Below are 13,468 nucleotides of genomic sequence, written 5' to 3'. Positions count from 1 at the left end.
TTTCTATTTGACTGGTTAGATACAAGATTTTCGAGTCTCAAGGATTACGGGCATGCGGGAGGAACAACGTGCCGTGCCGTACCGTACCCGGCATATCGCGCACCAACGGTCAATAGTAGTCAATAGTGAGAAATACTCCGGGGGCCGTTTTTAGCCGGTGTGGAAACTCGGGCCTACTCAGGTCGGGTAAGAAGGAAAGGAGAGGAAAAAGAAAGCAAATGAAATGTGAAGAACGAAGATCGTCTGGGAAAACTGTGACTGTGGAGTCGTGGACGGACCCCTGGAAGAAGAGCAAAGGCAAAAGTTGCATCGCGTGGTTCCAGCAAATGGGAAAATGATGGACTTGGCAGACGCACTGTTCACCATGTTAATATTTTCCCCCACTCCAACGGGCACAGCAACTGAGGCTTTTGGGTTTTTCTAAGTGGAGAGACGGTCGCGGGGAGATCATTCCGGTCTGAAAAAGGTATCAGCTGCAAATAATGGACTAATAAATAATGATAAGTCTGAGACCTTTTACTTACAGAGATCATCTAACTGGTATATAATGTATTTGCTCGCTATTCGATGCTGCTTTCACTCAAGATAAGATGGTAGTGTGCTTATTAAATAATAATAACGTCAATTCTCCTAGGTTCTGTGGGCATTACTTTCCTCGTGAATTGTCTATGTTGGGTGACTCGCAGCCGTGCGTTAGATACCAGATTTACTCTCTCGACATTATATAGACCAACCACTGGCTATCACTATCGCTATTTAAGTATCCAAGACGGCGTCAGTTGATAGAATTTTATACCATCTTGGTCTAAATAGTAAATAACGAGGGAGCGTGTATCGACAAAGCTTGCGTGGGCAATAAGTGGATATTGGATGCACTTTGATTTCGTATATAACCAAAAACAGCCGGCTAGTCAGAAGTACATGGAAATGCACTGATGCAGTGAATTAGCATTTAGATTTGACAGGACCAGACTATATGAATACCCAACAGGTAGAGGACAACGCTTGAAAGCCTAGTGGTTGATAGACATTTGTTATTCTACTAATAAACTTAAAATAGGCGGTAAAGGAGGGGTTTGAAGATAAAGTTTGAATTCTTCCTACAATCCAATTAACGATGTTTAAAATAAATAATTACAATGCACGATCTCATCCTATTTGACCGTGCACCATGCAAACCGGAGAAGGATTGCAGGATTGGACCAATGACGGGGTTTTTTAATAATCCATCCAAGATGGTGACGATCAAGCATTTCTAGTGAAATGTCCATGATACATGACATGGTGACTGATTCGTGTTGGATGTCAAGGTTATAGATATTATAATTGATATTATTATGTGTCAGACTAAACCTCGACATGCCCACATGAGACGCACGATTCTCGTATACAAATGGATCAAGTACCCCGCGACTAAGACGAAATACGCGTAATAAATCACAGTCGCTATTCCAGATGTCCGATTGGATGCTCATACTAGGGGTGGCTTTCTGGTACTCGCGTGTGATGTATAGATAATACGGCTCATTTCTAGATCTCCGAACCGGTGTGTATTTCCGACATTCACTCTGTTTCCATTACTGACGGCTACGAATCGTGTAATTAGATTGTACCATGCTTGTACATGATATGTAGCAGCAATAAAACAGTCAAATTGAAAATAAACCCATTGGGTGTTGCCAATCGCTTAAAGAGTCACCCTGACTTGTTATCCCAAGTTTCTAGCTCATAGAAGCGCAGAGGCAAAAAAGAAAATTAACAGAAATAATACATTCGCCAGACGCTATCCCACCCAACGCCTTGCTCACGATGCTTGACACCCAACACCTTAATACTAATAATAAGCACTACCGATGATTTGTGATGCATCAACCTGCATCCTCAATCAATCTGCCACAGTGACACAACCTCCACCCCGGAACCCGGGTTATCATTCCCATTTGTATCCGGACTGGATGATACAATGTTTATTATAATAATCGTTATTATTATTGCTAGTATTGCTAGTATTGTTGTGGTTGTCCATATGAATTATTTTTGATTGGATTCGGCGGTTCTCGCGGTTGCTGTCTGCGATGTTCTAGATATGATGTGTCGTGTACATGCTCGGAGGAAAAGTCGATACAAAGACGGCATATTCGTAGATGAATGAATTGATCTAGCCTGAACGGGGAGAACGGCCCCAATTCCGACAATCGCTTTCTATCGAGACAACAAGGTGTTAGATAGAACATTTTGAAGGCTCGGCCGGCCTGTGTTGGCTGTGGTACATGTGAATCGGCGGCCTTTGATTTGTAAAGACCGAGAGAGCAAACGAGGAAATGAGCAAATTACGCCTCGTCTGCCCTAAACACTATTGGTCATTAGCCCGTCGAGCACGTTCTCCCGCCAAAGCCTCCGTATTAATTAATGAACGATTTTAGTGCCAGTCAGCAGGCAATGCCCGCCACATGCATCATCAATTGATGGTATTGATCCGAAGAGGTTGCGGTTTATTACCATTCTGTACGGATACTACGGAGTAATTTTTCCTCTCCAGCCAATTCAATGCAGAAGCGAGGAACGAAAAGTTAAAATGGCAAGGAAACGTAAAAGAGAGATCCAATTTACCCCACGCGCTGAAGGAAAAGCGAGGCATGGAGGGGGCCAGACCAGCAAAACAGACCACGCAGAAGCGGCCCTATCACACGCTAAAGTGATGCATCATGCAGCTCATGCCACTGCCATTGCCTACTCTGGTTGCACGCCCAACCTGGTGCATAAGAGAGAGATAAATTGCAGACGGCGCCCAATAAGACGCCGCTTCGCTTTCGATCATTGCCAGTAACAGGCAGGGATATTCGTCACCTGCTCCTTTTGGAGTGTCTTTCTTTTTCTTTGTACTGTTTCGGGTTTGCCCAAATAGTATCGACTGGTGCTTATCGTTTCCAACAGGGTCCTTGGTAGCGCGTATCTAGCAGAATAACGGTCGTCCAAGCCAAATTTCTCGCTTACATGTAGTCGTGCTAGAAACAAAGAAATTTTACATTCAAAATCCTTGCAACAGCAAATATCAACAGACAAAGGATATGACTCGACCGATTGATTCCTTTCACGGCGACAAAGAATACGCAAAAATGTGACGTATTTTGATCGGAGCATCAATTGATACGTACGAGTCATAACCATGAAAATCGATACGCACAACGTGCATGTAATTACATTTATATACAGTATTGTAAGGCTTTCGGTATTATGTGGATAAAGCCGTATGCATGAGGCACGCAAGAGTGCCTTGCGTTTCTGCATGTATGACTGACTGATGATTCGGAGTGTGCGCTACATGGTATCTTGCATGCGAGGCAGCATTACTAGGGTATATCGTTGGGGGTTTGTATCAATGTCGATCTCAATATTGCTGCTACCTATAGGAGATCTATCTGCAGCTCCGTTATGTTGGTTGCTAGGTTATGGAGCTAGCTACTAGGGCTATTTGAGCACAATGAATCTAAAACCGGCTTGATATTGCGAGCAAACTATATTAGATATTAGATTTGTTAGCTCTCATGATCTCGCAGACATGAATGGTCATGTGATCCGTAGGGGTTGGCTTGTGAATGGAGCTAGTGGTTGGTGGCAATGGGAATAACAAGGATTGTTAAAGATTGCTTGGTGATGATTAATCCTTGACGCATGTATACGTGTCGCCGAAATGATGGGTGTGCCATCGCACACTGGGGAATAATGGCAGCGGTTATTTGCAAGCGGCCATTGGATGCACGTCGGAGGCCTTCACAAGAGTTGTGGACCAACATTCAATACTCTCAAGGCGATTGACCAGTTTTTGCCGACAAGGATAGGGATCCAGCATATTTGGCGTGTTCGGAAAATCTCGCCGTTCTGACAATGTACTCCTAGTCGCCGACTCACCGTTACTGGACGCCTGAGCATGTCGGTTAGTTTGGAAATAGGACTGCTCAGCCTGTCTAGTTGATAATGAAGCAATGGAGCCAATTGACTTTCTCGACTGCCAGTTGTAGTTGGTTTGGGGGTATTGCGATTTTAAGACTAGGAGAGACTGGAGTAGCTAGTTGTCATGTTAGGGTTTACCTCGTCCTGTGACCACCTTAATTGTACACTCCGTAGAAGTATACAACCGAGATCAAGACTTTTCTGATTAATGTGAAGGCTTCTCTGTATGTATCGAAACATATTGAATTAATTTTCGAATCGCTGGCAGAATATTGTAGTAAACAAAAATCATTGATAGTGTAAACTTTACAATGCGTACAAGAGAACACCGAGTACAAATATGATCTAACCCTTAGTCTATGGCGAGAAGGAACAGAGTCAGGAATTCAATCAATGCGTTCAATAATAATTCCTTCCAGAAATGAGCGGGCAAATGTATCATTTGATTATTTTGTTGTAAAGGTTTCTGGATTAGAAAGGAACTCGCAGCATAGGCTATGTTAAATATTTGAAATCAGATCATCTGCTCGAGGCTTCAATATTAAGATAAATATTTCTAGAAGTTATATATTTATTCTTACTAGTAATATGGCTATAGGGAGATATTTCCAGAATTTCATTCAAATATCAAACGATGAAGACTTGTGTATTTGTATATAGAACTTCATTAAACATTAGTTGATATTGATATTGATATTGATAACGTTATACTGCCTATACTGCCTATACATGTCTAATATTAATATAAGCATACTTCAGTTTAAAAGTCCCTAGCAAGTCTTTCTGTATTCAAAAGAGTTCCAGTCACTTTATTCTAAAGTCTAGGTGGTCCGTTAGTTACATGAAGGCATTACAAGCCTTGCTTGGGCGAGCATTTTGCTTTTGAGATATCGACGTCCGGGACAAGTTTTAGCGGGATTAATTGATATGGGCGTTACTAGGTACCAGGTCTTCAAGACCGTTTGGATATTCAAATGTTGTTATGAGATGTTGACATATTCTATGGGTTGGCAATGTCACGGAAGCATATCTGAGTTGAAGACTCATTATAACTTGAAACAGATGTATAAGTCAGTTGAGATGTATTCCTAATTGGCAACTATCTAAATAGACCACACGTCTCGTTAATTATTGTCCTACAACTTCGTCAGGACTCGTTAAGGCTTCAACATCTAAAGCGATATCCTAGAAAGATTTTAGTAGTAAACGCCTTAAAGGTCGATAGACGATATCCAACATCAAAATCCTCATCTCCGGCTATTTTAGTTTCAGAATATAATTCTCTGAGGGATTTTGCATTCCAGATTGGCGGGTAATGCTGGTATATTGCGCAAAACCTGACGCACTCTCACCCGATTGCAAAAGGTTGTGCTGTTGGTAAGAATTTTCTTCTACTACTGCTTAATCTAAATGCTGGTTTACCTTGAATTCACCCTATAACTTCACAATATGCTCTACCCCTTTTTTCTATTATCATACCAGAGCTTAATGAAGTTTCAATCATCGTGATTCTGTTTCTGTTTGTTTCGGTAATATTTCAAATGTTGCCAGCAGGATTATACAAATTTTGTACAACTGCCCAACATATGATGCTCTGGAAATGGATGAAATAACTAGATCTGGAACCGGCATCTGGTATTGATTTAGAAGTCAATGTAAATTGTCAACCTTCTATGGTTTTACTTGTGATCATTTTCTACGCGAACTGCACAATGAACTTGGCAGCACCATCTGGCTTTTTTTAAGGCTTATAGATAATATTACCGATCCTACCAACGCTGCTTCTCTGGAATCGTTTTCGTTCTCCGAGAAGAAGAAGCTATTGGTGAAATAAATTCCCTTAAAGAGCAATCCGTGACTAATTAAAGAGTAGTCGTCAATATCTAGTCTGTGTAAATGATACTGAATGATTAAAATTAGTTAAACAACTATATATATCTGATAAACGATAAAGTCCTATCAACAGATATTTCATCCTTCAAGATATTGAACAATATAAGAAGACAAGACTCTCTGGTAGATATTATTTCTATGTCAGTTACACTCCATGACTTTTGATAGGATCCCCGGGAAAGGATCGCTGATGGGCTAAATGTGAAAGGGTAAGCCGTTTCTTTCAAAGACTTCTTTTCATTAATTATTACGTTAATATCGATGAATCAATGAGCTAGCCAAAGTAAGGTGATATCTTTGATTCCATCTCATCTCATTAGTAAGTCGGTTCATCTAAAGTAGTTTTCGCTTGGAATCTCGCTTAAACTTCGGGTATTCGACGGCGCCCCGTTTACATAAAGAGGATCCGGTGGCAGTTCCTCAAAGCAAGCGCTTCCACAACTCCAGTTTGGTTAACAGAAATATCACAGAATTGCGGTCAGAATGTCAGGTACGAAGCCTGGAGCTATCGGGGCTGCTGAGGAGAAGAGCGAGGAGCAGATAGCCCTCGCCAGACAACTGAGCAAAGTTCCATGGTGCGAACAATACGAGCGTATGATATCCGGCATGCTGTAAGGCCTTGTATTCCTGCGCCACGTGCTCGTCTTCCACAGCTAAAATAACTGTAGATATGACTCGCTGGTCCCAGAGCTAGCAAACGCTCGCTTTCGGGCTCGCGCATGGTGTCACCGCTACAACAGCTACTTTCCACCGCCAGAAGCAGCCGACCTCCAAAACTATGATGCCCTGCAGAAGCTGCGCATGAACTGGCTGCAAGAAATCCTTGGAGCTGCCAATGGCAATGAGATATTCATCGAGCCACCATTCTATGTCGACTATGGATGCAATATCAGTCTCGGGGAGCGGTTCTACGCCAACTTCAACCTAACCATCTTAGACTGCGGTCTCGTCACGATTGGCGATCGGGTTATGTTTGGACCGCATGTGTCGATATTCGCAGCGACGCATGAGACAGATGTTCAAAGTCGGAGGAATAATATTGAGTATGCGAAGCCGGTCGTGATTGGGGATGACTGTTGGATAGGCGGCCATGTAGTGATTCTACCGGGAGTGACGATAGGGAAGGGCTGTACGATTGCTGCTGGCGCAGTGGTGAGCAGGAGTATACCTGACTGGAGTGTAGCAATGGGCCAGCCGGCCAAAGTGGTTAAGACTGTGACGCCAATAGAGGAATAGACTGGCGGATGATACGATTAAACTGATACATCATATCGAAGTAGCTTTATACCGATATTATGATTATACCGGCGGCCTTTCGTCATATGCTTCGTTTAAATTTCTCTATCAGAACGATAAATGGTATACTAATATGATAGTAATCGCATGCAAAGACGTTGTTTTCGCACGCTGATCGAAACTCCACACATGCGACGATCTCATTTGTTCTCCAGCATGCCGTAGGAGCACGCCTCGCTTCGAAGGAGTTTTTAGCTTTTCTCTGCATTCCCTTGTGCTGTTTGCCCCGTTCACCTAGAATCCTCTATTCTGTCATATTAACTTCATTCTCTTGGGGTATCTTCGCTGCTTTGTAGAACGTCACCAACAAAATGCCTGCCATTCCCTCCCCGCACTTCCCCGCAGGCATTCAAACGTCCCTCCGACAACACCTCGATAAAGCAACATCCGGCACAAGCCCTGCGGTCGCAGGTCTGGTATACTCCGCAGTCAATCGCGATGGCGAGATCATATTCAACCATGCGTCAGGCGCGAAGGGCCTCGGAATCGCCGATCCAATGACGCTAGACACAGTCTTCTGGATGGCTTCTTGCACCAAGATGATTACCGGAATTGCGTGCATGCAGCTTGTTGAGCAGGGAAAATTGGTGCTTGATGATGGGCGACAAGTTGAAACCATTGCGCCAGAGTTGAGAGATGTCAAGGTCCTTGAGGGGGATTTGAAGACTGGCTTTAGGCTGGTGGAGAAAACACGACCGATTACCTTGCGCATGCTGTTGAATCATACTGGTATATCCATCAATCTATATTTTCATATAGCACCATATTGTTCTTTCTGACTGCTGTGACAGCGGGATTTCCATACCCTTTCGATGACCCCAGGCTCCGCGACTACTCCCTTCCCATCGGCTTCGACGAGTTCGCCGGCAACACGGACGACGTGCTCGGTCTGCCTCTCGTGAACCAGCCGGGCACGAAATTCCAATACGGAGTCAACATAGACTGGGCGGGAGTCCTCCTTGAGCGAGTCACAGGCTTATCACTCGACCAATACTTCCAAAAACATATCTTTGAACCACTCGGCGTAAAGGATATAGCTTTCTTCCCAACGAGAGATATGAAAAAGAGATTGGCATATATGCACAGACGAGAAAAAGATGGCTCGCTACACCTTTCGGACCATCTGTATCGGTTTCCACTTGCCGAGCGTCGTACTGGTCAACCTGAGGATAGGTTCTGCTCTGGCGGTGCTGGGTGCTTCGGCACGCCGGTAGAATACTGCAGTGCGTTCATTTCATCAATAACTTCCACGGCATGACAAAACAGGTGCTGATAACAGAGGATGCAGAAATAATAGCAGTTCTCTTAAACAACGGGACCTGTCCCAGAACCAAGTCGCGTATTCTCAAACCCGAAACAGTCGACGGTATTCACCTTCTTGTCCATGAACCATCCATATGGCGCGAAACTAACACATACCACTCAGAAATGTTCAAAGACCAAATCCCCAACCTACCGCGATACCGCAATACGCCCTCTGAATCCGCAAAACCGCATCTCGCAAACCATGGTCCTGTACGGCCTGCAACCGACGATACCGAGACTGAAGGCTGGGGACTGACATTCTCGATCAACCACAGAAAGTGGGCTACCGGTCGACCCGCTGGCACAGTGAACTGGGAAGGGATAGCTAATCTTTTCTGGTTTGCGGACCGCGATACGGGCGTGGGTGGAATGATTGCTAGTCAGATTATGCCGTATGGTGGTAAGTAGTCTGTCCTTCTCTTTGAATCCTCGTTTAGAGATAAACTTACAAGACACACAGACCTTGCAGTGCTCGAGACGAATGATGCGGTTGAGACTGGGTTGTATCAAGGACTAGCACAGCAGGCACATCACTAGGGGAATGTATATGGGTGTAGTATGAACCCATGAGTGTGTAGGGTGTAGAGTGTAGTGGAGGTATCCAGGTAGCCTGGCCGCTCCTTCCTCGCGGGTTTGCCGGCAACATACTAGTCGTACATCATATGTATTAAGAACAATTAAAGCGTCCGTTGTGACAACAGTAGATACACAAAAGATTGCGGAGCAGACCTCTATACTCCCTCAGGCGGCATTGTGCGTGTTGTTAAACGAGCTAGGTTTCCCATTCGCAAATCTACATTCGGTGGATAACGATGAACATTTTGCAATGAGAGCACTAATTCTGCGCGTAAAAAGAAGACGGGATTGCAGGATTGATGCAAACATAGTGGAGCGAGTCAGCAAATCTGAATGGGAAAAGCAGACCATCTTGCTCGGTTGATGACAACAGTCGTGTGCCTCAATAGGTACAACATAGATTTGTTATCAATGTGAGCATGCCTTCGCAAAATGTCGAGCGTCTATTGTGATTGGAACATCCCCAACAATGGCTGATGCAACGCTCTCTAGATTACGGTTGTCAGAAGGAAAGATATACTCTCTAGGATTGTTAGGGGTATACTACTGAAGATCCTTCACTCACTCAAGTTGCGCAAGACTGGCAAGAAGAAATACGAGCAAAGAAGAATAATGGTACAGCTCTGGCATTAGAAAGAATATCGCCATTTAGAACTCCTGGGCTTCTGGAACACATCAAACGCGGCTACGTTCATACCTCGAACCCAGTTGTTTAGCCATATTCGGCAAAATCTCCTACGAATCCCATGTGCAGTTTGCAATCTGCACATGGCGATCCCAGGAGGTACGATCTGCCGAACGATTTACGCAGTGCGTGAGAGGAGATGGATAAGCTGTTTGCCTAGGGCGAAGATCTCTAGATCGAGTGGCTTACAAAGTCCACATCAGACTTTTCGATGTATATGAGCTTGGCCAGATAACAGACGATCTCCTGAGAGCGTAGAAAGGATTGTAGGTATCTACACTAATATGACATAAGTTTGAATATAGATATTCAGATTTCTACATCTTTCATCTGCATCTCCACCAATTTATGTCAGATCAATTTAGGGGCCGCCCGTAAAGAATGCAAAAAGTTCAAATATTATTAATATTGTTATGCGGAGCGCTCCTATCACTTCAATTTTTGTGGTGCTATATTCAAACTTTTGCCACCCTACTGTACATGGACTTGGATAGTCTGTATATTCTAATTGAAGTATGTAGCGTATAGCACTGATGTTAAACTAGCTGGCAAATTTATCCATTGATGCTTTATAAGAGCTCAAAAATCACACCATTCCTTAAGATAGAAGTGATTCGAATCCATTCACCAGCACCGCCTGTCTATATCCGTGGCTAAAAACAATTCAAGCCATGTTATGTGCTTATATAAATAAACCACTGCAATAAACAAAACGAAACAAATCCGCAGCCATATAATACGTCGAATATCATCAGTTCATATGGGCCTCTCCAGACCCTGTAGTGTCTACACTGGAAGGTGCTGCAGGGACTCCGGAATTCCCACCACCACGCTCGCGCATTCTCCGACCTTCCATCAACCCTCGCAACCCTCTCTTCTGCAACCCAATAACACTGCTAACATCGCCAGTCCAGATCTGTCGTCCCGTCGCCTCAGCGTCGGTTCCTCGTCGTTGTCTGGGTAGGCGAGAGGTGGTACCGCCTTCGTCAAGCGTATCCGAGTCAGCCTGGCTGAAACTGTTGTTGGAGGATGTTGCGCTTGTGCTGGCTTCGCTGAAGGAATCATCGTAGTCGCCATTCTGCGAACGAGACATACCGGTGTTGATGCGTAGCGGAAGTTGTTTGGAGGTGCCAAGGGAATCAATGCGGCTGTGTCGACCGAGTTCCGTGTCAGAGGAATCCGAGGCGATAGGGCCCTGCAAGCCACCAAAGATGCCATCGCTAGCAAATGAGTCACTTGGGGTCTGTGTGCCGTTCAAGACTTCCAAAGTGCCGCCCAGTCCACTGACGAATCCAGTTCCACGACCACCACCTGCGGCCATGGCCGCTGCGTTGAATACCGCAGCGGCATTACGGCCGTCTAAAACTTCGTGGAGACGTTCAACAGTTGCTTCTAATAATCCATCGACCTGGTATGGCCTGGCTAATTGCAAGACAGAGCAGAGGATTTGTGGTGTACAGAGTGGAGAGCTGGCAGGAGGTAGTGACGAGGTGTATAGATAGTAAACCAACAGTCTGACTGTTTGTAGCGTGTGTGGTAGATATAACACTCGTGGACGCGTTGTTGGAGCAATAGAATGGGCGGACGGGATGTCCAAATTTGCTAGTAGACTTGAATGGGCAGATGATGAGCTGTTGCCACTGACTAATGTGCTGGCATTGGAGTAACTGCCGTTGGAGGAGTCTAGAGAAGGCGTGATAGTAATGCTCGAGTTGCGACTTGGCCCGAATCCACCAGCACCACGCAGAGTTGCAGAATCTGATATACCGGGGTCCGATGATTCGCGGAGTATTTGGATGAAAAAAGGGCCCCATCGACGAGCTAAAATACGCGAGTTGACGGGAATGCGTTCGCCTCCGAGAGCTTGAAGATCCATGTCGGCCATTTCACGCATGGAAAATGCTACTTTACCCAACTCGTCCGATGCAGCAGAGAATGGCCGACCGCCAGATGTGAGTTGAGCCAGCTTCGCCTGCAATGATGCTGGGACTGCTGGGGAGCTGACTGACACATAGCCAGAGGTAGGAGCTGTGCGGCAAGGATTGTTGTACAATCCAAATGCCTCCAATTCGACCATACACAAATGGGAGAAATTGATCCGCCGATGATTATAATCGTCCACTAAACTTCGCTTCCGGTTTCCTAGAATGACAAACGTATTGCGCCTTTCCCAAAGAACACCTCTATTCCAGCTACCGTTGCTGAAGACTGTTCCGCCAGCATCAACACGACTCCAAGTAAGTGACCTTAAGTCAAGAGCCCACAGAGAGTATTCTTGTTTGGAAGAGGTGAGATAAGTCCCGCTGACGACAAAATGATTGTTGATGATTCCCCCGTTGGGAAAACGCAAGCCAGGAGGGGAAACACCGCCAACCATGGGTTTCTCTACCAGTCGACCATCCGGGAGTCGTACTTGCAGCTCTAACTTGACATCCAAGAAGTTGTAGTTAGAATATATCAGCATAGGCGAACCCCGCTCTGGACTTTCAATTGGCTGGCCCACGGCCTCTGGGTCTTCCGCTGTAATCCCCAATTCCGACACATTCATGTTGCTTAGTGGTGCAACAACACTGCGATAGGCACCACAACTTCTACCTAAAGGGCTTGTAGATGTCCATTTGAGACTGCGGAGGTTGAAGACACTGATTTCCTCTATGTAGTGGTTGGAGCTATTCTGACCACCGACAATGACCATTTCAGCGCCACCCAGTCCGTCGATGTCAGGGCCAAGCGTCCCCTGGTGCGGATTGGTCGAAGATGGATTCCTGTGGATGGCGGATAAAGGCGCATTAGCTGATGTGAAGCAGGTACTGGACGGTAGGATCGCAGCGCAATGAGCATAGCGGCCTTGTATAGAGTCCTTGGGGGCAACACGGGTCCAGGTTCGCATGAGCACATCGTAAACGTGAATATCCGCCATGACTTTGACCTCGGCTTGTGTATCTTGACCGGTTTGGTTGTTTCCTTGCACTGTCTCGCTGCCGGTTGCTGGGGACATTCCTCCAAAGCATACAAGTTTCGTATCGCCAGCGGCACACATACTATGAAAATACCGAGGGGGTGGTATGTCGCCCGATGTTTCCAGTTTTGTCCAATGTCTGCGGATTAGGTCTAGTTCGTATAGATCAGATGTGAGCTGTGGATTTGATCGCGACAGCACGCGGCCTCCGAAGACGTATAGCTTATCCCCCAGGATAGTTGTCGTTGCGCCAACCAAAGCACGAGGCTCTCGACCGGTCGTCCTACGCACATTACACACCAGGCCAGACAGATTTATAGGGCCAGACATGGCACTCCCCGGCGGCGGGGCGGGCGAAGCCGAGGTTGCTGCGATATCATCTTTAACGCCGTCGAACTGGTTCAAACTCAGACTCGACTGGCTCCGCGACATTTTGGATATACTTCCCCGCAGGTTGTTGTGGTCTCTAGTAAATAAACGTATTTAAAGCGAATATAAAGGGAATTCGTACACCGGTATCGTCGCAAGTGCTGAAAGCGAAACGCGGACCGCTGGTAGACGTATATGAGCGATTAATTATTATAAATTCTCGAGGGGGGATCAGCAGCATTTTCCAGTCAATTTCAGCAGCGAGAAATTTATTCGATTGACGGCGGGACCAGTGAAATGTCGCATATATAACCGGATCGACGCAGAAATATATGGATGTTCCGGGGATATATATATGACGAGAAGACGCAAATCATGGAGGGGGCCGCCTGCGAAGGGGCAGTTCTGGGAGGGCTGGTGTTGCGATGGTGGTG

At 45.6% G+C, this 13,468-nt stretch overlaps 3 protein-coding genes across 3 annotated transcripts; 1 reads left to right on the top strand and 2 right to left on the bottom strand.

Moving 5' to 3' along the window:
• Nucleotides 1-2,693: 2,693 nt before the first annotated feature.
• Nucleotides 2,694-4,189, bottom strand: BGW36DRAFT_373611 (uncharacterized protein). The gene has a single exon (XM_046215597.1). The coding sequence runs from the start codon at nucleotides 3,286-3,288 to the stop codon at nucleotides 2,815-2,817; it is 474 nt and encodes a 157-aa protein (XP_046073897.1). The 5' UTR covers nucleotides 3,289-4,189; the 3' UTR covers nucleotides 2,694-2,814.
• A 2,949-nt stretch (nucleotides 4,190-7,138) lies between these two features.
• BGW36DRAFT_373608 (beta-lactamase family protein) lies at nucleotides 7,139-9,377 on the top strand. The gene is made up of 5 exons (XM_046215596.1): nucleotides 7,139-7,869; nucleotides 7,932-8,363; nucleotides 8,429-8,506; nucleotides 8,567-8,845; nucleotides 8,906-9,377. Exons 1-5 carry the CDS (start codon nucleotides 7,452-7,454, stop codon nucleotides 8,980-8,982), a joined length of 1,284 nt encoding a protein of 427 aa, XP_046073896.1. The 5' UTR covers nucleotides 7,139-7,451; the 3' UTR covers nucleotides 8,983-9,377.
• Nucleotides 9,378-10,457: 1,080 nt separating this feature from the next.
• On the bottom strand, nucleotides 10,458-13,097 carry BGW36DRAFT_291602 (putative regulatory protein Ral2; the record flags this gene model as incomplete). Its single annotated transcript, XM_046210853.1, has 1 exon — nucleotides 10,458-13,097. The coding sequence occupies one exon, from the start codon at nucleotides 13,095-13,097 to the stop codon at nucleotides 10,458-10,460; it is 2,640 nt and encodes an 879-aa protein (XP_046073895.1).
• Nucleotides 13,098-13,468: the final 371 nt, after the last annotated feature.

Source organism: Talaromyces proteolyticus, assembly GCF_021365285.1.
Source record: "Talaromyces proteolyticus strain PMI_201 chromosome Unknown BGW36scaffold_4, whole genome shotgun sequence".
Taxonomy (NCBI): domain Eukaryota; kingdom Fungi; phylum Ascomycota; class Eurotiomycetes; order Eurotiales; family Trichocomaceae; genus Talaromyces; species Talaromyces proteolyticus.
Note: the sequence above shows the minus strand (reverse complement) of the source record. Positions and strands in the feature narration are given on the sequence as shown.

Excerpts from the sequence above, each read along its gene's own strand:
- BGW36DRAFT_373611 (XM_046215597.1), bottom strand. The coding sequence starts at position 3,288 with ATGCAGAAACGCAAGGCACTCTTGCGTGCCTCATGCATACGGCTTTAT.
- BGW36DRAFT_373608 (XM_046215596.1), top strand. The coding sequence starts at position 7,452 with ATGCCTGCCATTCCCTCCCCGCACTTCCCCGCAGGCATTCAAACGTCC. Across the intron at positions 7,870-7,931 it reads CATGCTGTTGAATCATACTG|CGGGATTTCCATACCCTTTC; the intron begins GTATATCCATCA and ends CTGCTGTGACAG. Across the intron at positions 8,846-8,905 it reads TCAGATTATGCCGTATGGTG|ACCTTGCAGTGCTCGAGACG; the intron begins GTAAGTAGTCTG and ends CAAGACACACAG.